Raw genomic sequence first — 23,593 nt, 5'->3', positions numbered from 1 at the left:
TATGCAGATATGAATTTCGGGCTTTCCTGATTTGCGTATTCGTTCTGTCATGGATGCTAGTGGCCTAGAGCACCAGCCAAGAAACTTGTCTCTTTCACCTTACCAGCCATTCAGTGGCTGCTGCCCCTCTCTGCCAATCCCTCCCCTGGCTTCCAATAGCACAGCAGAAATCACACAGCAATCCACAGGTTGGGAACCACTGGCGTACGCCGTCAGAATAAACCCCCCCCCCCCAAAAAAAAAACACCATAGGAATGCATAGCTAGATTCCTATTGGCTATTTCACTATGCAATAGCAAACTAGCTATTGCACCTGCCCTCTGCTGCTGTCAATCACTAGAAGAGGACCTGATGGAGAACTTCAGGTCCCCCTCTGCTGGTTGGCAGCAGCAGAGGGCGGGTGCAATATCTAGTTTGCTATTGGCTATTGCAAAGTGAAATAGCCAATAGGAATCTAGCTATGCATTCCTATAGTGGGGGTTTTTTTCTGACTTACGGCGCGGCCTGCGGCCCCCGATGTCAGAAAAAAAAGACAAAAACACGAGAAAGTGTTTCTCTCCCGGGCGGCCGGGAGCTGGTATCCAATAGCGGGAGACTCCCGGGCGACCCCTGGCAAATCGTCACGTGACCCCCGACGGGGTCGCGACCCACAGGTTGAGAACCGCTGCTTTAGGTGATCCTTGATCATTCATCTCTTCAGGGAAGCCTATCCCACCTGTACCTAACAACTAAACTATTTCCTACTTCCTCCATCAGCTCATCCCTCATAGTTATTACTTTGGAATCACTTGCTCCTCCCTTTAGATTGTAAACTCTCAGGAGCAGGCCCCTCCTGATCCTCTTATATTGAACTGTATTATAACTGTACTGTCTCCATTTATATATCTGTGCAGACTGCTGGCACTATATAACCCCTGTATAATAATAATCATAACTAGAAGAAGGTCAGCAATGGCAGCTCCATATCTTTATGAGGAAAGGTTAACAATAAATAGGTTGTCAATGGTTGAAGTATACAGCCCTATGATAATCCTCAGTGACTCACACTGTATGTCCTAGAGCTGCAAGGCCTTTGGTAGCTGTATGATCACTTCTGATAATGTTATCAGTGTTTCTGCAGTCTGCAGTGGACTTTGATTACACAGAACTCTGCTTTACTGAAAAAGAATCAGTGTGCCTGACCATTATAGAACCAATGCAGATTAACATATACGTCAAAACTGGAGCAGTTACCATAGTAACCAATCAGCTTCTCTCTCAGTTTGTTCAATTAGGCTTTGAAAATGAAAGACAGAAGCTGATTGGTTGCTATGGGCAACTGCTCCAGATTTTTTTCTTTCCCCCTCGTCCATTCCAAATCAATTCTTCCAATGCAGAATTTGGTCCAGAGACAAAAGACAGAATGGGGGTTGCTATGAATCTGTAATTTCCAAACTCTAACGGATCAGCAGAGGAATGCATTTGTTTTCACACTCCCCAGGGTTCTTTTCAGGGAAGTCATGCTTGATGAAAGAAGATGAACGCCTTGCCTGTATACCTCTGTGTTGTGTGTTTCTTAAAATAATGCATCTTTTCTAGAAAAGAATATTATTGTCACTTTAATTTTCTTCCTTTGCTGCATCTCAGTACTGCTGATCTTCTCTCGTCTCTTTGCAGCCACTACCTGTCTACATGTATTGGCTGGAGCAGTGGCTACATCCCAGATAGCAAGCAATTGAGCTGCAAGTTTGAAAATGACATGCTAAAGTATTGCAGACTTGCCAAGCGTCACAATGTTGTTGCACAATTACAGCAAGTCTGCATTGCAGGTCTCCAGACCAGCGAGCTTTGCAAAAGTGCTGTACACTTGCAGAGCTCTTGCTAAGACCTGCAGGACTATTGCTGTAGACTTGCCAAGCAAATTTGCTACAAATTCAAAAAGTGTCAACTAGAACTTGTGCTGCAAGTGTTCTGCAAGTCTACAACTTGCCAGGGAATGTGTGCAGCAAGTTAACAAGAATTACAATTTAACCCTGCCACACGTTTGTGGCAAGTTATCCTTGCTATTTGGGATGTTATTGCTTAGGACTGACTTTTCAAAGGTGACAACGGTGGACCGTGCCTGAGTACTGAGCTTCAGCATGGTGCTTATAGTCTCCACCAGAAACGCATGCAACTGGGTGACATCGCAAAGGAAAAATTGGGACAGGTACAAAGTGTTGTCAACTTATAGAAGGAATTGCCTTCATGGCAGGATCACCAGGTATTATTTGAATGAAAGCTGCAGACTATACACCATACACATTACAATCTGACCATACAATCAGGGCCAGTGCTAGAATATTTTGTGCCCTACGCTAGACTACCTACATGTATTGCTGTGGTCTATGTGTATAGGGCAATGCCGTGGATGGCGCTCGTGCACAAGTTCTGAGGAAACCGGAAGTCATGTAGTTCTGAGGAAACCGTAGTCATGCGGTCCCACAACTCGATAAGTTTGCACTTTCGACACATCACCGGCCCTGCATACAATCTTTCTACATTCAACCTTAGATTTACCAAAGCTTTGTAATATGAGCAGCTACCTCATCTAGTCAATCAATTTGCATCCAATCAGGTAGGGGTGCCGATACTGAATATTTAGGAAGATACACGTACTCACCCCGATACTTACCCACAATACCAAAACTTCCGGTCAGAGGAAGATTCCTTCTGAGCATGGATCCGGATTCCCGGCCAATCAGGAAGCCGGGCTGCGGGTCATGAACTGCCTCCCAGCTACCTGATTGGCTAGGAAGCTGACTTCACTTGTCGCTAGGCAACCTGGCATCCTTACCAATTAGGAAGCCGGGCGGCACGTCATGACCCGCCTCCTGATTAACTATGAAGCCGGCTTCATGCTGCCTAGCAACACCGAGGCAGCCTGGCTTCCAGAACAATTAGGAACCCGGGAGGCAGGTCATGACCCAAAAAAAAATATCGGTACTCGTACTCGATGGGGAAAAACTGGTATCGGTGCATCCCTACATTCAGGCAGGCTTTTACAAGCTGTTGGTAGATCCAAAAGGAGATTGTACAATCTGATTGTCACGTGTGTGGTAAGCTTTAGCTGGAGCAGACAGAATCTAGAACGGCCCTACATTGAACCAATCAGCTTCTCTCTTTCATTTTCAAAGTTTAACTAAACAAACTGAATAGAGAAGCTGATTGGTTACTATGGGAACTGATCCAGATTCTGTCAGCCCCAGTTTTGATCAATTCCCCTCATTGTATTGGAAGGTGTCTCTCTTTCTCCTCTCAGAAAGTTGGGAGGTTTGTATTTGTTCTCTGTAAATTCTCACAGAGTTACAGGACTGAATACAGCAGAGAGCCTTTCACTTGCTGTGCCTGTGCAGAGCTGGCTGTGAAAAGACGCACTATAGCTTTAAGAAGAAGAAGAAAGGAGGCTGTCCGGTTGGTGTCGGGGGCGGAGTCAGGGGTGGAGTCAGAGGCTTGGGATATTATAACACCGGGAAGCTTGATGACTCGAGTGAGACAGTGACACACCCTCCCGGTACATAGATACACACAGGAGCTGGGCTGACAGGCGGACATAGAGCACAATGAGCGGCAGAGTGGGCGATCTCAGTCCTAAGCAAGAAGAGGCCTTAGCCAAGGTGAGATCGTGCTGGAGAGAACACACATCTGTCAGCTCTGCACAACACACATCTATCTGTCCTATACAACATCTATCTGTACTACACAACACACCTCTATCTGTACTGCACAACATACCTCTTTCTGTACTGCACAACATCTATCTTTGCTACACAACACACATCTATCTGTACTATACAACATATATCTGTACTACACAACATCTAGATGTACTATACAACATCTATCTTTCCTACACAACAGAACATCTATCTGTACTGCACAACATCTATATTTCCTACACAAAACACATCTATCTGTACTATACAACATATATCTGTACTACACAACATCTAGATGTACTATACAACATCTATCTTTCCTACACAACACAACATCTAGATGTACTATACAACATCTATCTTTCCTACACAACAGAACATCTATCTGTACTGCACAACATACCTCTATCTGAACTATACAACATCTATCTTCCTACACAACAGAACATCTATCTGTACTGCACAACATACCTCTATCTGAACTATACAACATCTATCTTTCCTACACAACAGAACATCTATCTGTACTACACAACAAACCTCTATCTTTACTGTACAACATCTATCTGTACTACACTACGCAACATCTATCTGTACTACACAACATCTATCTGTACTATACAACATCTATCTGTACTATACAACACACCTGGATCTGTACTACACAACACCTATCTGTAGTATAAAACATCTATCTATACTATATAACACACCTGTATCTGTACAACACAACATCTATCTGTACTATACAACACACATTATCTGTGCTATACAACATCTATCTGTACCATACAACACATCTACTAGTACTATACAACACGCATTTATTGGTACACACATCTATCAGTAATATACAACACACATCTGTCAGAACTATACAACACACATCTGTAGGTGTTGCACAACACACATCTGTAGGTATTATACAACACACATCTGTAGGTAATATACAGCACACACCTGTCAGTACTATACAGCACACACCTGTCAGTACTATACAACACACACCTGTCAGTACTATACAACACACACCTGTCAGTATTGCACAACACACATCTGCAGGTACTGTACAGCACACACCTGTCAGTACTGTACAGCACACACCTGTCAGTACTGTACAACACACACCTCTCAGTACTGTACAACACACATCTGCAGGTATTGTACAACACACACCTGTCAGTACTATACAGCACACACCTGTCAGTACTGTACAACACACACCTCTCAGTACTGTACAACACAGATCTGCAGGTATTGTACAACACACCCCTGTCAGTACTATACAGCACACACCTGTCAGTACTGTACAACACACACCTCTCAGTACTGTACAACACAGATCTGCAGGTATTGTACAACACACCCCTGTCAGTACTATACAGCACACACCTGTCAGTACTGTACAACACACACCTCTCAGTACTGTACAACACAGATCTGCAGGTATTGTACAACACACCCCTGTCAGTACTATACAGCACACACCTGTCAGTACTGTACAACACACACCTCTCAGTACTGTACAACACAGATCTGCAGGTATTGTACAACACACCCCTGTCAGTACTATACAGCACACACCTGTCAGTACTGTACAACACACACCTCTCAGTACTGTACAACACAGATCTGCAGGTATTGTACAACACACCCCTGTCAGTACTATACAGCACACACCTGTCAGTACTGTACAACACACACCTCTCAGTACTGTACAACACAGATCTGCAGGTATTGTACAACACACCCCTGTCAGTACTATACAGCACACACCTGTCAGTACTGTACAACACACACCTCTCAGTACTGTACAACACAGATCTGCAGGTATTGTACAACACACCCCTGTCAGTACTATACAGCACACACCTGTCAGTACTGTACAACACACACCTCTCAGTACTGTACAACACAGATCTGCAGGTATTGTACAACACACCCCTGTCAGTACTATACAGCACACACCTGTCAGTACTGTACAACACACACCTCTCAGTACTGTACAACACAGATCTGCAGGTATTGTACAACACACCCCTGTCAGTACTATACAGCACACACCTGTCAGTACTGTACAACACACACCTCTCAGTACTGTACAACACAGATCTGCAGGTATTGTACAACACACCCCTGTCAGTACTATACAGCACACACCTGTCAGTACTGTACAACACACACCTCTCAGTACTGTACAACACAGATCTGCAGGTATTGTACAACACACCCCTGTCAGTACTATACAGCACACACCTGTCAGTACTGTACAACACACACCTCTCAGTACTGTACAACACAGATCTGCAGGTATTGTACAACACACCCCTGTCAGTACTATACAGCACACACCTGTCAGTACTGTACAACACACACCTCTCAGTACTGTACAACACAGATCTGCAGGTATTGTACAACACACCCCTGTCAGTACTATACAGCACACACCTGTCAGTACTGTACAACACACACCTCTCAGTACTGTACAACACAGATCTGCAGGTATTGTACAACACACCCCTGTCAGTACTATACAGCACACACCTGTCAGTACTGTACAACACACACCTCTCAGTACTGTACAACACAGATCTGCAGGTATTGTACAACACACCCCTGTCAGTACTATACAGCACACACCTGTCAGTACTGTACAACACACACCTCTCAGTACTGTACAACACAGATCTGCAGGTATTGTACAACACACCCCTGTCAGTACTATACAGCACACACCTGTCAGTACTGTACAACACACACCTCTCAGTACTGTACAACACAGATCTGCAGGTATTGTACAACACACCCCTGTCAGTACTATACAGCACACACCTGTCAGTACTGTACAACACACACCTCTCAGTACTGTACAACACAGATCTGCAGGTATTGTACAACACACCCCTGTCAGTACTATACAGCACACACCTGTCAGTACTGTACAACACACACCTCTCAGTACTGTACAACACAGATCTGCAGGTATTGTACAACACACCCCTGTCAGTACTATACAGCACACACCTGTCAGTACTGTACAACACACACCTCTCAGTACTGTACAACACAGATCTGCAGGTATTGTACAACACACCCCTGTCAGTACTATACAGCACACACCTGTCAGTACTGTACAACACACACCTCTCAGTACTGTACAACACAGATCTGCAGGTATTGTACAACACACCCCTGTCAGTACTATACAGCACACACCTGTCAGTACTGTACAACACACACCTCTCAGTACTGTACAACACAGATCTGCAGGTATTGTACAACACACCCCTGTCAGTACTATACAGCACACACCTGTCAGTACTGTACAACACACACCTCTCAGTACTGTACAACACAGATCTGCAGGTATTGTACAACACACCCCTGTCAGTACTATACAGCACACACCTGTCAGTACTGTACAACACACACCTCTCAGTACTGTACAACACAGATCTGCAGGTATTGTACAACACACCCCTGTCAGTACTATACAGCACACACCTGTCAGTACTGTACAACACACACCTCTCAGTACTGTACAACACAGATCTGCAGGTATTGTACAACACACCCCTGTCAGTACTATACAGCACACACCTGTCAGTACTGTACAACACACACCTCTCAGTACTGTACAACACAGATCTGCAGGTATTGTACAACACACCCCTGTCAGTACTATACAGCACACACCTGTCAGTACTGTACAACACACACCTCTCAGTACTGTACAACACAGATCTGCAGGTATTGTACAACACACCCCTGTCAGTACTATACAGCACACACCTGTCAGTACTGTACAACACACACCTCTCAGTACTGTACAACACAGATCTGCAGGTATTGTACAACACACATCTATCAGTACTATACAACACACATCTGCAGGTATTGTACAACACACATCTATTGGTTCCTGATTGTGAGGAGTTGAATGCTTGGCATGTCAGAGCCAGCAGCCTCATGTCTACACACTGGAATACACACATCCTAGCAGCCCCCTGTACTTCCTCCTGTGTGCTCCCATGATACCTCCTGTTTTATTATTCTTTCTATTATCACTGTGACGTGTGGAGTAATCCCTATTGTGTGACACCTGGGGAATGTAATAACAATAATGCTCAGGGACAGAGCACACATCCACAACTCCTCTGTGTCTGGAGCATTATACACACAACTACAGGCAATGAAATTGTGTTCTTTTTTGTTTGTCATGTTACACTTCTAGTGTTGGACGAGCTGCACAGATACCAGTAGATTATTTGTTCGCTCTGTGGGCTAAACAACAAAGATCTCACAGATTCCCCCGTCCACACTAAAGATCATGAATGAGGGAATCTCCCGCACTGGGCTATTGTATTCTAACATCGGTGGATGTGCCGCTGTCATAATACGTGAACAGTGAGTACAGCTGATTGGCTGCAGTCATTGTACGGCTAAGAATTTTCCACCCGTCTCCTTTGATTTTCAAAGGATGTTGGGCGCGACAAAGCGAATTTCATCCAGTTCTTGATGAAATTCATTGCATGTATGGCCAACATACTCTGCGCAACATTAAAAATGACATAGATGATACAACCTGTCAACAGCATTAACACAACAGTGTTTGTTTTTCTGATTCCCTCTTTGATCTTGTCAGTAAGGCTGGTTCACACCTGTGCGTGTGCAACATCGAGCGCGGGTATGTGTGGCCTGTTTGGGCAGCCCATTCATTTCAGTGGTCTGCCCCATGTGTGGCAATTGCACCAGACAATTGCATGGGCTTTTTTCTTTCAAATACACTGCATCAAAATGCAGGGTACTTTTGTATCATGCGTTTTAGTACAGTACAATGCACATGCATTAGTGGGCACGTTTGGGGTGCCGTTAAGAATGGCGCTGTAGCACATCCTACATAGTAGGTGAGGTTGAATAAAGACACAGGTCCATCAGGTTCAACCTATACACTGAGTGGCCTGATTATTATGACCACCCCATCAGTACTTCGTTGGGCCGCCTCGTGACTCCACGAGATGTTGAAAGGTGATGCGAGGAATCTGACACGGCACTGTTGCCCTTCTGTTGTCTTGTACCAGTCTTGCCACTCTCCGTTCTGCCCTAACATTGACTAGTCGCTGACGGCCACAATTCGCACGTTCAGACCCAGATTTTCGGCTGACAGTCCAGTCTTTAAACACTTTAACAATGAGCCCCTCTTGAACATTTAACGAATTCTGCTGTTTTGCTGATACTCGCTCCATGGCTCCGAGCGCCAACAATCATCCCACGTTCAAAGGCTGTTAAATCGCGTTGTTTACCCATATCTTCAGAAAAAATATCACTTCTACTGTCGTGGTAAACTACCTGCTTCCCTATTTATAATGGTCTGGCCCTCTAGCAACTTCAGCACGAAATTATAGCTAATTTGCCTACAAACGCCAGGTGGTCATAATAATCTGGCCACTCAGTGTATAGTGTGTGTGCGTACAGTGTAATACACATCTGCAAAAAAACCCAAAAACAAGCAGTTTTGTGCACTGTGGGAATGCGTGTGATTTTGCATGCACAGGTGTGAACGTGTGACTGACACTTTTGCTGGCCTGGTAAAGGAACACAAGGAAAAATACCAGACTAAAGCTGGCCATTCATTGATAGACTTTCATTTGCTCAGATAAGGAAAGAGAAACATTTTCCAACCTGACTGTACGAACAAGTTCATTCTCACATTCAAAAACGAGAATCCTTCTTGTACCATCAACTAGTCCGTCCGTGGACAATCGAATGTCCGTCCGTGGACATTTTCTGAATGAAATTCTATTCATGTATGGCCAGCTTAACACTTTGTAAGGAGTTACAGCAACAGTCTTCTCTCATTTTGGGATGAAGGCTTTACATACATGAATAAAAGCCAACCGTTGTAACCTCCACTGTCAGTGTTAAATGGTTGCTATGTACAACTGCTCCAGTTTTGATCAATTCCCCTATCTATTAATCTAAGGCTGTACTGGGATCGGGAATACAGCGCTCACATTTAAGGAAGACTTTCTTTGTGTGTTGGTCTACAATCTACAATTCTTTTGTCCCCCGTACAAGCACCCAGGAGGACCACAGAGAAATGTGTTCTTCATGGAATACCAAATGAAAATGATTTAAGCTGGCTATACACCAGTGACATGCGGTGCCTTCGGTTCTGGGTGAGGCATTCTCCAGCCTCGCCCCCAACACGGCCAAACCCGCCGAAGCCCCGTCCATATCCCCCCGAAACCCTGCCCCATCCCGCTGAAGCCCTGACCCCAACCCGGTCCTCAAGCTAGTGTGAAGGAGGGAGGGAGGAGACAGGGAGGAGCCCCTCTGTCCCTCATTTGCTTGTCACTGCTGAGGCATCAAAATCGATGGCCTCAGTGTTTTTTTTTTTCTTTTTTTGATTGGACAGCTTGCCATTGGTCCAAACCACCCACAGAGCTCACACCTCTAACAAAAAGTAGAGGTTGTGACAGCTCTTGCCTCACTAGTTAGGTTACACCGCAGTGGGTAAGCCCACTGCGGTGTAACCTAACTACCTGTCAATAGCTGAATGCAGCGCTGCCTGTAATTAGCAGGCAATGCTCCGTCCATGACAGGTTACACCGCAGGAAGGATTTCCCTGTTGTGTAACCTGCTAGTAGCCGATCTGAATGGAGAAAAAGCTGTCAGCTTCAGACTTGAAGCTGACGGCTTTTTCCTCCATAATACTAGGTGAGGCTCTGCCTCACCTGCCTCCCCTGACCGCACGTCCCTTCTTAAAGGTGCCCATACAGCTTACAATTATCTGCAGATTTTCTGTGGTCAGATGGAAAAAGTGCAACAGATCGGCCCAGGTGGAGATTACTCCATACACACAGTTTAGCATAGATGGAGGAATCTGTTGCACCTTTTCCATCTGACCACAGAAAATCTGCAGATAATTGTAAGGTGTGTACACTGAGTGAATTTCATCCCATTCTTGATGAACCAGCTGAAATTTGTTCAGTGCTTGAGCTCACAGATCACACCCAACATCCTTTGATTGGAAAATCGAAGGAACCAGGCAGAAGATTGTTGGCCAAACAGCATTTGCATCTAGTCAGTTGCAGCCATTGTTCAGGTATTTTGACAGCTGGTGGGGCCAACTGTCAGAATACAATAACCACAGTGTGAGATACCCTCCCCATCCATGATGTTATGCATGAGTGGAGGAATCTATTCGATTTTTTTTCCATTCAACCTGAAAGCTTAACAAAAACACCAACAGTGAATATCTAGGCACAGTAATATTGATTGTGATGATGTTTAATAGCTATCAAGAAATACAAACTGTTCTCAATGCTGCGCAGAGGACATTCTTAATAATGTAGTTGTGTATAAAACATTAACTGGTCCTACTTGCCTAAAGCTGGGTCTACATGGTTAGAATTTCGTGCGGACGTCCACACCAAAAAAATGTATTTGCTTTTAACATTCAGTTTTGGAAAATAATGGAATTTCCTGAACAAAAAAAAAAATCACATCGGGGGTGGGGATTTATCAAAACTGGAGCAGTTGTCCATGCAACCAATCAGCTTCTCTCTTAAGTTTGTTCAGTTAACTTTTGGAAATGAAAGACAGAAGCTCATTGGTTACTATGGGCAACTGCTCCAGATTCTGTCTGCTCCAGTTTTGATAAATTCCCTTCAAAATAACTGTTAGAATTTCGTCTGTTCGAGGAAAAAATCTCCATCCTGCTCCTTCTGTTTTTTTCATCTCTGAAGTCGAAATCGATTAACAATTTGAAACCATTAACTATCAGAAAATAGAACGGATGTGCTGAAAAGCATATTTTTGCAGCAAATTCTAAGTGTGTATACCAAGCCTAACTTTATATAGGGCTGTCCTAGAGCAAACCTGCTACGGATAGTATGAAAAGAGTTATCACCCTTCCCAAATCTTTGTGTGTCTATGACCCCTCTGCATGCATTCTAACCATGACACAGTCATAGTGAAGACACCGCTGTAGATATGATATGGGTAAGCTGGAGGTGAGCCAATAGTTAAGGCAATTGATTTATCTAATCAGGTTCATAGAGCAAAGCAGAGACCTTGACTTGCTAAGGCCACTGTGTTTATGACCTTAGTGCCATCATACACCTGATACCAGGACATTAGTCACGTGGCTTTTGATAGTAGAAGACCTAGACACATATTAGTTAACTTTCACCCATTTAGGAATAAGGCCTGGTTCACCCTGAGTCTTTTGTAGCACTTTTTCTGCCCTTCCTCTGCCTCCCCCTAGTGCAGCACCGTCAGTTCTCATTCAAAATATGCTGCCCTGTGCCGAGTGTCAGCTTGAGGTGGGATAGGATGGGCCTATGGCTGTGAGGGAGATCCATCCATAAGTGCATTGCTTACAGCTCCCTCACGTGTCCTATAGAGGTGCCTTGGACCGGAGTGACATCACATTCTGGCTCCCGGTACCTCTACAGGGCACACAAGGGAGCTGTACAAGCAATGCACATATGGATGGAGCTCCATCACAGCACGGCAGCCCACACTGGCCCACAGGCTGATGATCCACTCCAGTTCACATAAGGTACGGAGGCTGGGTGAACCTTAAAAAAATGTAAATTAAAACATTTTTGGTGTGTGAGATTGTGTCTGTGGTTGTGTATGTATGTCAGTGTTTTTGAGGGCCCGTTCACACTAGTACAGTGGGCGAATCGCATAGTACCGTGTGATTAACGCACTGTACCACGCAATCGCATCTACCGTGTGTTCTGGTGTGGGAGGTGTGTTGTGTTACCATTCATTTGAATGGTACCCCAAACGCACCTCCCACCCACAGTTCGTATGTCCGCACCAGAACGCACGGTACCCTAAGCCGTGCATTCCATTGCAGTGTGACTTAGGTCGTGAACTAATGGACAAGGACAAATGTGGGTCCTGAGGTTTCACAGGTTGAGAACCACTGGTATAGAGGATTCCTGTTCATTTATAACAGGGGTTGCAGAAAAAAAGATTGAGGATTGTGTTCTCAATCTTCTTCTATTTTAAAAGGGAAATATCAGGGCTCTGTTTACACCTCTAATATTTTCCCAGAGCCCCCGACAGTAAAGTAAAAAAATAAAAATATTTAACAAAAATAAAATATTTAGAAAAATTTGAAAAGGTTAGAAAAAAAATAATTTTGGTTTCGGCCTGACATTTTATTTATTTTCGGTTTTGTTTCGGTTTTGAAACTTTCATTTCGGTGCACCTCTAATATGCATACTTCTGTTTAGTCCAGCTTGGCCTGATGTAAGTATACATATTTTTTTTTTTTATGGAAGCCCGTGGACGTGCATCAAACTTCTCCCTGTGAACAAAAAAAGTGAACCGTGAAATCACAGCACACAAAAACGTGCACAAGGGTGCAAGGTCCTTCGAAAGAAGGGACTTACTTTTCTTCTCTGGAACTGATAAGAACAGATACTACACTTGATCTTAGCCAAAAGGTAAGTATACATATGCCATACCTGATCGGACTATGGGGATCCTGTAAAGCACTGTAGAAATGAGAACTTGTATTCATTGATAAAAAATATAGGTGTTCTCTGGTTTCAAGTTTTTATTGGTTTTCCATAAGATATAGCATGTTTTAATACCAGTTTTTAACATATGTATCAAAAAAACTGAAAATGCAATATTTCTCAAATCAACATTATTTCCCCGCATCCCCCAACCCTTCCATAGGCCATCAAAGCTATCATCAAGGGAGAGAAAGGGGGAAAACCAGTTGTGTTATTAACATTCATCTTTGCCCCTGCCCTCATCCACCTCCAGGGGCTCACCCTTCCCTTCGGTCACTTCTAGCTTTGAGGGTGCGGGGCCTCTCCATATAGGTATAGCTGCTTTCGCTATATGAGAACTTATGGAAAAACGTTTTACTGTACAAAAAAGAAAAAACGAACAAAGAAGGAAAAAAAAAAAAAATCATAGGTGTTCTCTGAATGGCTGATGTGCCAAGCGAGTGACCTCTGAGCAAGTGACCCCCTGTGTTTTCAGAGATGGGGGAAAGCCGCTCAGTACACGGCAGTAACAGGACCCGGAATATCTCAGCCAGTACTGTAGGAGCTGTGGCTACTTCAGTGCTTTACAGTGCATGGGCTGATCAGGTATGACATACCTATACTTACATTAGGCCTAGCTGGAGTCACATAATTCTACAGAAAAAGTTATTCATGTACAAGGCTACATAGCATTTATGAATTGGGTGCAAACCTATTAAACTGGCACTGGAAACAGATTTCTGTTTCAAGGAATGTCACCTGAGGTATGCGTCACATACTGCAACAGCCATAATATGATGTTCAATGCCAAAAAGTACTTGGCCTTACTTTGCATCACTTTTCTGATTACCGAAATGTCCAAGTTTATTTATTGAATGTTTTACAAGCTTAGCACCAGAATGAAACTACTTGAAATTGAAGCAAGAGTCGGTAGAGTTGCAGAAAAATGGCGCCACATGTTTTAGAATTTGGCCTAGACATTTTGTAGGTTACATTAACGCCGAACTCTGCCGCAAATGTGATATTGAATTCCCTGGATTGTCAGTTGTCTAGTCAGGGCAAAGCCTTCTGACTGGTGATTAGCCACTTAGGCCCAAGGACTGTCTCATGGGTAAGGACACATGCTCTCCCATACCAGAGCAACAGAGCAAGGGCTGTGATGGAGATGGATCAGTAATTATACATGGCAGGGGGGTGAGCTATCAGCAGACACCGTTACTTCACCTTTCTTATAACAAAACATTTTCTCTAAGCCCCCATTCACACTTGAGCATAGGCGTTTTCATGCGCTTTGAAGAGTGCTCGTTTTTTCAGGCATTTCAGGCTTGGGTGTTTTATCTTTAACCCATGGAAAGCTAGCTACTAGAAGGAGGAGAAGGTTGTTGGGCAAATAGTGTAAAAGCACATCATACCTTTTTTAGGTGTTCCCATTGAGGTCATTGGGGCCAAAAGCATGTGATTCTGCCAGAACCTGATTGGTAAATGGTCACTATTCAAAATAATAGGATTCTTCATGTAGAGCATTGTCGTGTGTAACATAATGCTCAGGTATGAATAGGAGCTAAGCTCTGATTTTAAGAGCGAAGGGTTAAGTCGGGTATAAAAGGGTCTATTTTTTTAAGTAGAGCAGATTCTTCCAATTTACAATCATGGATGGAGGAATCCCCCACTGTTTCCTTTGTATTCTGACAGTGGCCGGATGGAGCCTTAAACTAATTGGCTGCTATCTCCGTTCGGCTGAAAATTTTCCAACCTGCTCCTTCGATAAGCTGTTTAAGGGATGTCGGGTGAAAGAGTGCCAACAGGGGTACCCACGCTGCAAATTTCGGCCAGTTCATCAGGAACCGGCTGAAATTCAGTACGTGTATACCTGGCTTTATTTGGGTGGGTGAGTGACATTTGTGTATTAGAAGAAATCCTAAAGAGCCTCATGATGGGGCAGAAGAACTTGTATATCATATACATCATCCTACCAAGAGATGCCTGTACTGTGACCCCTCTGGATCATGCTGAGTATAGAGTCCTCTGAATCTTTTTCATCAGGTTCTCTATTATTTTCTCTTTTAGAAGCGATTTATATTTGTACATTCTCACCATGTACTCTTGTATAGCTCCAGGAGTTTTCCAAGCATCATGTTATGTTTGCAAATAGACACACCTATTCCCGTGTACATTTACCAATTACCTTTTGAATGCCTTGGCACTTATTTTTACACTAATAGAATCTCTTATTTTAAGTTAAGACTTGGAAGGCTGAAGTATCCATCAAGTGTGTCTTCAGTACTCCTGGGTACACTTATAGGCTGAGACGTTTCTTCTGGACCACTTGAGATCAGAGACGAGATTAAGTAGAACAATAGTCAGCCAACGTAGTACAAACAGCTGGAAAAAACATAGCTACACAAGTGGGTTTTGTCCTTTACTTTAAGGGGCCCCCTTCAAATCAAAATCCCCCCCTTCACATCAGAGTCACTATGCGCATCAGTAGCCCCTCTCACATCAGAGTTCCCCTTTAACATTAGGAGCCCCCTTTACATCAGTCTTCATTCCCCCTTTCATATCATAGTCCCACTACCACCGAAATTTGAGGCACCCCTGAGGAGGCCAGAAGGCACACCAGAGTAAGGCTGGTCTATATGGTAGTTTGGTAGTTATGCTTGAATTTCGAGCATTGTATGGGCTGCTTTAGGCTTCGTTCAGACAGACAACAGACTCCATCACCCCTCTGAGAAATGATCTGCGGTGAAACGCTTTTCAGAGGGCGGTAGAGCAGCGGCTGCCCAGTGTTCAGGAGGCAATACTGCTGCTCCTGAATGTGTTTTTTTTTTTTCTCTTTTTAAAAAAAATCTGAATGGGGATTTTCAATTGCAGTGCTGTGCAGCAACTGGGTACCCACATGGGTACCCACATGGTTGGGGCACTCTCCCATTGATTGCAATGGTGTGCATAGCCAAGGCATGTATGCAAGCCTGAGCGTCCACTATAATAGCTTTATTAGGTGAACCATTAGTATTATAGCAATGGGCAGGTCCCAGTGAGTGTCATCCCTGTTTCAAGGATCACTGGGACAAGTCAAAGTAGTTATAGTGGAAAACATCCTTTGTGAATACCTGACTCCAAAGTCTCTGATTCTACACCTCACCTGACAGAGTCGCAGAGATTGTATGTACATGAAAGGTTTTCTCTTTTGGACTGGGGTATCTCTTCGACCATGGCACAACCTAAGACATAGTCACATATAAAAGTTTTTCTGTTTGCTGTAATATATCTCTTATCTGTATGTCTCTTAGATTATAGAGTTACTAAAGGTCAAGCCAAGCAGCTTTGTTGTGTTTCCAGTTAGTTTATACTGTACACTGAATCTGTGCTCTGAAGACCTTCTAATATCCATATATATGTGGGGGCAGTCAGATGATCACGTATAATCGAACCACCCAAATCAGCAGGATTTGGAGGCACCATTCAGAAAAGGGGGGCACCTGGATCGTCACCAGGGGGATCAATATTGACCAGCTAAGGTTTACTAATCAGCCTCTTCAGTTGTACTGCTCACCAGCCGGTGGTTGTTCATAGGACACAGACATAAGATTGTCATTTGATGAGGATGAAATCAAACCACTATCTTCCCATGTTTATCCTGGTGTAACGAGTAGTAGCAAAACAATTCTTTGCATTGTATTTGAGGATATGATATGTAGAATAACAGTTGCATTGTCAGCTTTGGTCAGTGAGTCACTTTAGGGCAATTAATAAATGTGATTCTTCTTCTTCCCAGTTCCGTGAGAATATAAAAGACCTCTTGCCCAAGCTCCCCCCATACTCCCAGGATGACTCCTTTCTGCTGCGATGGCTCAGAGGTGAGATGCTTTTAAAACAGAAAAATTGAAACTCCAGTCAGATATTAAGGGAAAAAAGCCTTTTAGTCCAATTCTGTACTGTATATTTGAAAATGAATGCCATTGTATGTTCATGACTATAGCTAGGATGAATACCGGAATCTGGCTGAATGAGAACAGCCACTTGATTTCCCTATCCACACTGTTTAGAATCTCCCCTGCTGGCTTTTGTATTCTGACAGCTGGCACCCATGGCAAACAGTGATTGTAGCTAATTGGCTGCAGTCACTGTTACTGGCACCCATGGCTGTCAGGGTACACTTAACCCTTGCAGTGCCAGGGTAGCCCCATTACAAGGGTAAGTTTTTCTTTACTCAGAGTTATTCTTTAAGTTACTTGTTTTTTGTTAAATACGTTTATTGCTATTGGGTGGGTATACATCAATTAACATCACAGTACTGTGTTCCTTTAAATATTGGTATCATAATGAAGATGATATGAACAAATAAAAACCCTTCTTTTTTATCCTTATGTAGACATTTTCTCTTTAAAGGAGAACTATGGGGTTAAGGCTTTTCCCCATAGTTCTCCTTAGGGTAACGGGAGGACACAAACTAGCGTCCTTCCGTCACACTAAGCTCAGTATACCTAAGCTCGCGGTATACTGAGACGCCACAGCTGAAGCGTATCCCAACAATTATGTCTGGATCCGCCCAGCTGTGTGAGTGACAGCTGGCTCTGCCTACCTAAAGGCAGAGCCAGCTGTACCCACCCCCTCCCCCGTTAAACTCCAGTCAGATATTAAGGGAAAAAAGCCTTTTAGTCCAATTATGTACTGTATATTTGAAAATGAATGCCATTGTATGTTCATGACTATAGCTAGGATGAATACCGGAATCTGGCTGAATGAGAACAGCCACTTGATTTGCCTATCCACACTGTTTAGAATCTCCCCTGCTGGCTTTTGTATTCTGACAGCTGGCACCCATGGCAAACAGTGATTGTAGCTAATTGGCTGCAGTCACTGTTACTGGCACCCATGGCTGCCAGGGTACACTTAACCCTTGCAGTGCTGGGGTAGCCCCATTACAAGGGTAAGTTTTTCTTTACTCAGAGTTATTCTTTAAGTTACTTGTTTTTTGTTAAATACGTTTATTGCTATTGGGTGGGTATACATCAATTAACATCACAGTACTGTGTTCCTTTAAATATTGGTATCATAATGAAGATGATATGAACAAATAAAACCCTTCTTTTTTATCCTTATGTAGACATTTTCTCTTTAAAGGAGAACTATGGGGTTAAGGCTTTTCCCCATAGTTCTCCTTAGGGTAACGGGAGGACACAAACTAGCGTCCTTCCGTCACACTAAGCTCAGTATACCTAAGCTCGCGGTATACTGAGACGCCACAGCTGAAGCGTATCCCAACAATTATGTCTGGATCCGCCCAGCTGTGTGAGTGACAGCTGGCTCTGCCTACCTAAAGGCAGAGCCAGCTGTACCCACCCCCTCCCCCGTCCGATCTGCCAGTCAGCGCTGGCGGATCGGAGTGGGAAGGGGGGAATCCAGCCCCTCCCCTGTCACGGCAGAGAGCTGTGACAGGATCGAGAGGTGAGCGAACGCCGGTATGTGTTCGCTCACCTCCCGATCTACTGAGCCGACCTGTGACAGTCTCATTGTCACAGGTCGGCTAGAACTATGAGGTGAGTGGAAAGCACTCACCTTATAGTTCTCCTTTAAGTGATAATCAAGCTGGCATTAGAGTATCTGACCTTGTTACAGTTTGTGCACTTGTATAATTGCAGTTATATCTCCCATGATAACCAGTGTGCTTATCAGATTAATTATATTATGTGGTGATAGTCGGTGATCACAGACTAATGCCAATGAAAACAAGATCACTGATACACAAACCTCAAAGTTCTAATCAATTAATGATTAAAGCACATGAAAAGTTCCAATGAGGGGTTTCCATAAAACACTGGATTATAAATAATATCTTTTTTTCTGTTTTATTATCAGCCTTGAAACCTTTGTTTTATAACACAGATAACAGTTGCTGTTTTTCATTGATCATTTGTTGCTAACCTATGTAAAGTAAAATCAATATTTCAGACATGATTCCCTTATCAGTTTGGTGATGCAGTTATCCTTTAAGTCCATATTTCATGACATGTTCATGACATTTAAAGTACACTGTAAATCAAAGCTACCCGCTTCTGTTTTTAATGTAAATATATTTTGTATTAATACTACATTACATTCCTTCTTCCTTTATATCATGCATTTAAGTGTGCCTTCTATTTTCTTCCTAATAATCATCTGTTATTAGTAATGTTGATGATGAGTAATTACCAACCTCTGGATAAGTTCAGTTGTTAAAGCAGAGCCCCACCCAAAAACTTTTTTTGTGTGAAATTTTCAGGGAAAGTGAGGAAGGAAATGATTCACTCCCAGTTGATCCCTCACTAGTCTAGCAGGTAGATCTTCACATCCTAGCATGACACCTAGGACTTATTTGTCGAATGATCTCCAGAGCTATTGCAGCTCACAGGCAAACCACAAAAGTAGAATTGCTGGAGATCTTCCCATCAGAGTTAGTAAATATTAGACCTCATACACAAGGCAATTGAAGTTGCGGTTGGGGATTCCTGCGGCAAGAACCTGCAAATTCTTGTGGCAGGAATCCAAGGTGTGTCTATACAGATGCAGCTGCTTTGCCCATTCAAGTGACTAAAAGGCTGACACCCTGTCATCTGCCACAGGAATCCCAGAGTGCGACAAAAGTCCCCATGTGAATGCCTTAGGCATACAGGGTTAATATCAAAGTCAGGATGACCAGAAGCTCTGAACACAATGATTATTATTATAATTATTATACAGGATTTATAGCGCAAACAGTTTGCACAGTGCTTTACAATATAAGGAAGACATTACAATCACAAGACAATTCAAGACAAGATGATACGGAGGGCCCGGCCCGTGAGAGCTTACAATCTAAAAGGGAGGGGCACGTGATACATGAGGAAGTAGCTGTGTGGGGATGAATTGTTTGACAATAAATCTACTCACAGATAGAGGTTCTGTGATTAGCAACAGCATGACCCCAAACATGTTCCTGTATATCTGACCACAGTTCTTCTGGATTAGAGACATCAAAAAAGCTCCCTCTTCTGTCTTTGATCCCCGTAGTAGCAAAGGGAGGTGGCATTTGTGGAGAATTTTGGGGATTGTTTTTTTAAATAATTCAGTTCCTCATTCTCTGGTGGGTCCCCACATCACTCCCCCCCGCCCTCTGCATAGGTGCCTCCATCAGCTAAGCAGCTGCTGGGGAGGCACCTGTGCATGCTCATTCCTGACCATGCCCACAGTGGGCATGGTCCACTCAGCAGTTCTCCGCCCAGCAGTTTGACTGATGGCAGAAGGAGCCTATGGCTGCTCTGCCCTTAGTATCCTCCCCCGCAACCAGGAAGTTCAGGGCAGAGGATCACTTCGGGGACCAGCGATGGTGACAAGCAGGGCTGACAGATAAGTGTGGCGAGGACGGGGGACACAAAAATGTACTGGGCATTTTTACCTTAATGCAGAGAATGCATTAAGGTAAAAACCGCACAGCCTTTAGTGATACTTTATGTTCATGCACCAAATAAATGCCTATTTTGGGCCCTGATACATACGTTGGCCATACACTAATAGATTGCTTTCATTCAGCCTGCTCTAAACAGTGTGGATGAACGAATCTCCCCTGCCAGGCTATTGCATACTGAGAGCAGGTACCCACAGGTATCAGACTACATAAAAAAGTGACTGCGGCTGATTGGCTAAATTCACTATCGGGCTGAAATTTGTTTGTAGTTCTGTAAACAATTATGGTCGAGCCAGCAGGATCACCTGCTGTAAGAATTTCCACTGATTACTGTGAATGGCCTGGAATTTTGACATTGCTGGCCAGGCTTAGCTGTACCTTGGAGGATAAAGGCCCTAATGCATCAATAAATTGATGCAGTAATGGGAACACTGTTGCCAAATTCAGTGCCCGTTATGTTTCCAGCGTTCACTTTTGTCCCCAGTACACATTGTGGAGTAGCCATTTAGCCCTTGTAGCCAAAGGACAAGCACGCTACTTTCAGACCTACCTGTAACGATATATACTTCCTATATTATTTACTGTCTCACAGTATTTTGCTGTCTCCAGAACCTGCTATGTATTATCTGTGTTTCATGTGTTGCTGGACCCTTTGGTAATAGATGAGTTAAGGATTATGGATTATATGCCTGTAATGTAATATCCCTATAATCTCTGTCTAATCTCCTCTCTTCTCTGCCCTACCTCCCAGCCCGATGCTTTAACCTGCAGAAATCAGAGAGTATGCTCCGAAAGGTGAGGAATGTAAACTTTTTGCAAAACCGATAGTATGTGAAACCATACCTCCTGCATGAACACAATGTTTACAGAGATTGTCTGAGACTCAAATGGGGTCCCTACACCTTGAACACCTCAATTATGGTGACTGTAAATCCCCAAAAAATTGCAGCTTTTACTGTCTCACAGTATTTTGCTGTCTCCAGAACCTGCTATGTATTATCTGTGTTTCATGTGTTGCTGGACCCTTTGGTAATAGATGAGTTAAGGATTATGGATTATATGCCTGTAATGTAATATCCCTATAATCTCTGTCTAATCTCCTCTCTTCTCTGCCCTACCTCCCAGCCCGATGCTTTAACCTGCAGAAATCAGAGAGTATGCTCCGAAAGGTGAGGAATGTAAACTTATTGCAAAACCTATAGTATGTGAAACCATACCTCCTGCATGTACACAATGTTTACAGAGATTGTCTGAGACTCAAATGGTGTCCCTACACCTTGAACACCTTAATTATGGTGACTGTAAATCCCCAAAAAATTGCAAAAGGACGAAAACTGGCTGCATGTGTGATACTTACAGGGTTATTCACAAAAGGGTGAAGAGTTTGGAGAAGACAGGAGAAGTGAACAATCTAGGACAAAATAGCTGAACTGGAAAGTGAGCTGAATTGGAGCATTCTTCCAAATCAGCTATGCTGTCCTAGATTGTTCACTTCTCCTGCCTTCTCCAAACTCTTCACCCTTTTATGAATCACCCTGTTAAAGTTGAATTCCAGGCAAACTCTAAAACAAACTGAAAGACAAATAAAGATTTGTAATTGCGTGCGGCCAGTGCTCTGATCCAACACCGCTGCTAGAGGGAGCACAGAGCCAGGTTCCGCATTCCATTCTGGCTATTGGACAAGAAGTGAATGGAAATCTCCCCAGTGGGACACAGATGGCGACAAAAGCTGACAAGGTTTATAACCCTCACTTACTTTCTCCAAAAGGTTAAAAAAGAAGAAGATTTGGTATCAGTTTTACTTTAAGATGTGAATATTGCTTAGTAGAAGGCTTTCTGTGTTGGAACTCCTATCTTTTCTATGGAGTTATGTTACTGATAAAATGTATTCTTACAATCAAATAAATCTATTTATTTACTTATTGCGCAGAATCTGGAGTTTCGGAAGCACATGGATTCTGACAACGTGATGGAGAACTGGCAGCCTCCAGAGGTAAGTAAAATGTACATAGCACTGCCTCCCATTTTATGGGTGTTTGATGCTCGTGTGTTTTGCAACTTCAGTAGCCTGCATTGAACGTGATTGGTTCCTTTTTATGCACATTATTTAATCCTGAAGATACTACACATTGTAAGTGGGAGCCAAATCTTTTATTTCATGATATTTGAACACAATAGCGTTTTCACCTTTTCTATCATCATGATCGTATTTATTGCTGTGATTATACAGTGTTTATTACTGCCGTTGTATACATTTCACTCTTGGTTTAGGGTGAGGTATTTGTGGTTATGTTGAGCTTTAAAGTAGTGTTAAACTATCAAGCTTTTATTCAATAATGAATCCAGATCAAACAAATATACATTTCCCAGCAAAGTATTTCATCCCCAAACGCTTACTGTCATCATGTTTCCAAACAGCTCCAGCTCTCTCAGCTCGGCTTCCCTGAACTTCCTGTCCAGTACAAGATTACATAGGACAGAGCCATCTCCAACAGTTGTTCATCTACCTCTCGGGAAAAGGGAGGGAGGAGGAGGGGGAGGAGGGGGAGCAGTGAGAGACACACACACAGCTTAGCAGCACACTCAAGGGAGGCTCCCTAGGACCCTGTAAGGGAAAAGAGGCGCCCTAAAACAGGATATCAGGACCAGTGCTAAGGGGACCAGCTGATTCTGCAGGAAACTAAAACTTATAAACATCAATGAGTGGCATAAGTTGCAAGTGATTTCATCAGCATTTGAAATAGCTTAAAGCCATTTAGACTTTATTATCACTTAAATGGTGAGTAAATATATATATAGATATGCTCAATTCTATTCCTTTCAAAACAATACAGATGGCAGATGGATTTTTCAGGTGTATCAGATTAATTATGCACCTACTACTACCCAAATTTCCCAATAACAATAAATAAATGAGAAAAAAAATGTGTGTGTATATATATATATGTATAGATATATATAGATATATA

At 43.2% G+C, this 23,593-nt stretch overlaps 1 protein-coding gene across 1 annotated transcript in view; it reads left to right on the top strand.

Annotated features, from left to right (window-relative positions):
• The first annotated feature begins 3,533 nt into the window (after nucleotides 1-3,533).
• The window catches only part of SEC14L2 (SEC14 like lipid binding 2), a 47,034-nt gene continuing 26,974 nt past the window's right edge, over nucleotides 3,534-23,593 (top strand). The window contains exons 1-4 of the mRNA XM_018555501.1: nucleotides 3,534-3,635; nucleotides 16,977-17,058; nucleotides 21,376-21,419; nucleotides 22,555-22,617. Of these exons, the coding sequence (XP_018411003.1) occupies nucleotides 3,582-3,635; nucleotides 16,977-17,058; nucleotides 21,376-21,419; nucleotides 22,555-22,617 (243 nt within the window). The 5' untranslated portion in view covers nucleotides 3,534-3,581. The remainder of the gene's footprint in view (nucleotides 3,636-16,976; nucleotides 17,059-21,375; nucleotides 21,420-22,554; nucleotides 22,618-23,593) is intronic.

Source organism: Nanorana parkeri, unplaced genomic scaffold (assembly GCF_000935625.1).
Source record: "Nanorana parkeri isolate BGI_ZX_2015 unplaced genomic scaffold, ASM93562v1 scaffold199, whole genome shotgun sequence".
Taxonomy (NCBI): domain Eukaryota; kingdom Metazoa; phylum Chordata; class Amphibia; order Anura; family Dicroglossidae; genus Nanorana; species Nanorana parkeri.
This window is presented reverse-complemented; position numbering and strand designations above follow the sequence as displayed.